Source organism: Oryzias melastigma, linkage group LG1 (genome assembly GCF_002922805.2).
Source record: "Oryzias melastigma strain HK-1 linkage group LG1, ASM292280v2, whole genome shotgun sequence".
NCBI lineage: Eukaryota > Metazoa > Chordata > Actinopteri > Beloniformes > Adrianichthyidae > Oryzias > Oryzias melastigma.
Genome location: NC_050512.1, coordinates 8,970,877 through 8,973,447, shown reverse-complemented (window position 1 = coordinate 8,973,447; position 2,571 = coordinate 8,970,877). Strand labels below are relative to the sequence as shown.

Here is a 2,571-nt window from a genome sequence, read left to right as displayed (position 1 = left end):
ATTTATATATGTGTATATATATATATATATATATATATATATATATACATATGTGTGTGTGTGTGTGTATACTTAAAAGTGAGATATGTTAATTAAAGATAATTTAAACAATCTCCCAACAAAATACAATTTAGGGGGATTACATCAATAAAATAGAAAGCAACAAATGCTTCTTTTCTGAGAGGTGGTGAATTATTTTATCTATAACTAAAATAGAAAACTTGGTGAAACTCCAAGTATTCCAACAGCCACCCTCTTATCCTCTGACAGAACGTCCTGTTTTTGTTTCCCCTCAGAGAATACATAACTGATAGTATAATTGTCTGATAAATAAAATGATCACTCCTAATCCATACTTCCTGTGTTTCAGAGACTCAAGCCAAAATGAAAAGCCTTTCAGAAGAGAAAGATGAGCTACAGAGGACGCTGAATGTCTTAGGTATGTAAATACTGTCTTTTCTAAAATATTAATGTTCAAATTTTTTTTTTTTTGTGGATGTAACAGAGTTGGAGCGGTCATATTTTTGTCAACCTGAAGATCAAGATGGTCTGTTAAACTGAGATCTTGCCATCCTAACTGAGATTGCCACAAAACCGTTGCGAATTTTAGGAAGTATAAGACGCTCCAGAGTTTAAGTTTCAACAGCCAAACAAATTCTTACTTAAGGAGAAAAAAAATTACTAGAGTTTAAGTTTCACTTCTTGGAAAAAACCCTTCTGAAGTCTGCTGATTTTAATATAATGCTATGTTCACACTGAATGCAATTCATGTGTCAAATTTGCATCCGCGGCCTCTATTTTGATACGTAAAATTTTGATTTTCATTGCTTTTGAAAAATTGTATTCATTAACTAGATGCTCCTGTGGGAGAGGCTACTGTCAAGTTTTTAGGCTCATCTTTACATGGAGACATTGTCTGTATATCTCATTTAAATGCACTGAAGACTGCAGGAGGACATTCCATTTTTTTTCCAAGATCTCTACAAAAACTTTGGTAATCACTAGGGATGTCCCGATCTGATCACGTGATCGGAAATCGGGCCCAATCACGTGGTTGAAGACTCGATCGAAAGAGGGCTCCGTTGTGGGAAAATAGAGAATATGTTAGTCAATATCTAATCACTTATAAGTCAGTCCTGAGTACAAGTCACACCCTTGGCCAAACTATGCAGCTTCAGTGTTCACTATACTATAAAAATGCTGTACTTTCCAAAAGTATCAGTTAGTATTCATTTAATATTAGGAAACTGCACAACATAAAGCTTGTGCATTTTAAGAACTGGACTTGCCATCCAAGTAGCTATTATAGCTTTATAGTTTTTTGTTTTTCAATATCACACACTTGTGACACTACTGCACCAACATGCACATGCTCAGACTGTTATTACTTATACAATCCATAGGGTAATCAAACAATACAGACTTTTCTTAAATGTCTTTTTGTGCTTCTCTCACATTTAGGTCAAGGGAACTGGATAATTTCCAGTGGGAGTGCTTACTATGTATCCACCACAGAAGACAGCTGGGAAGCAGCCCGACGCGACTGTCAGAACAGACAAGCTGACCTGATGGTCATTAACAACCTAGGAGAACAGGTATGCATCTACCGGTGTGAAGCCCGTTGAGCCAATTATGTTGTATAATTGGGCTATATGAATAAAATTAAGTTGAATTGCACTTGTGTGTGGGGTGACTTGACTGCATTTGATTTCAATAAATCAAATGCAGTTGAACACATTTTACAAGCTGCTGGCAGGAGGGGGAAGATGTTAGATTGAGGTTAAATAAAACATTTAGTGGTTTAACATCGTTGTTAATATTATGGTTGGTAAAAAACAAAGCAACAAAAGCTAAAAAGAACAGTGGTACAACTGAATGTACAATTAAATGTGGTGCAGAGGAAAGAGTGCAATAGTGAATGATTGTCAAAGACTGAAAAAGATGTTAGAACTTTAGGTATTTGTGCTGATCAAATATTTCTCTGTATGTGTTGTAGAAGTTTGCTAATCAGTTAAATGAGTACATGTGGATCGGACTGACGGACTTGGAGGTGGAGGGGACATGGAGATGGGTGGATACAACTTTAATGATGACAAGGTTCTGCTTGATTTGTGATAATGAGACTTGTTGAGGTTGAATGTACAATTGCTAATTGTTAATAATTTGCTTTTCTTTTGATTGTTTTAGCTACTGGACTGAGAGTGAGCCAAATGGGGACAGAAAGGAAAACTGCGGTAATATAAAGAATTTCAACTCTGAGAGGAGCTGGAACGATGACGAATGTTCCAAAAAGCTGCGCTGGATTTGTGAAAAAAGAATTTTGCAATAACCTAGAAATGCAGAAAAGTGAAAAATGCATTTAATGCTCAAACACAAACAAACAAAATAACAATACAGCAATGCTGCTTCCCAACAATTTACTTTACATTTAAAATGACAGCCATTTATTAATTTGCTGTTTCATTTATGTAGTGTGAAATGCTTGCTAACCCAGCCACAAACTGTATTTTTGTCTACTTTATCACAAAAAGCATTTTTCTGCATGTGTCCGTTTTTTTTTTTCTTCTTTTT

General features: G+C 35.4%; 1 protein-coding gene across 2 annotated transcripts in view; it reads left to right on the top strand.

Moving 5' to 3' along the window:
• The window catches only part of LOC112137540 (CD209 antigen-like protein C), a 19,696-nt gene extending 17,131 nt beyond the window's left edge, over positions 1-2,565 (top strand). For both annotated transcript variants that reach the window (XM_024259899.2, XM_024259898.2), the window contains 4 exons: positions 371-439; positions 1,462-1,595; positions 1,997-2,097; positions 2,188-2,565. In XM_024259899.2, the coding sequence (XP_024115667.2) occupies positions 371-439; positions 1,462-1,595; positions 1,997-2,097; positions 2,188-2,329 (446 nt within the window). In that variant the 3' untranslated portion in view covers positions 2,330-2,565. The remainder of the gene's footprint in view (positions 1-370; positions 440-1,461; positions 1,596-1,996; positions 2,098-2,187) is intronic.
• The last annotated feature ends 6 nt before the right edge of the window (positions 2,566-2,571 follow it).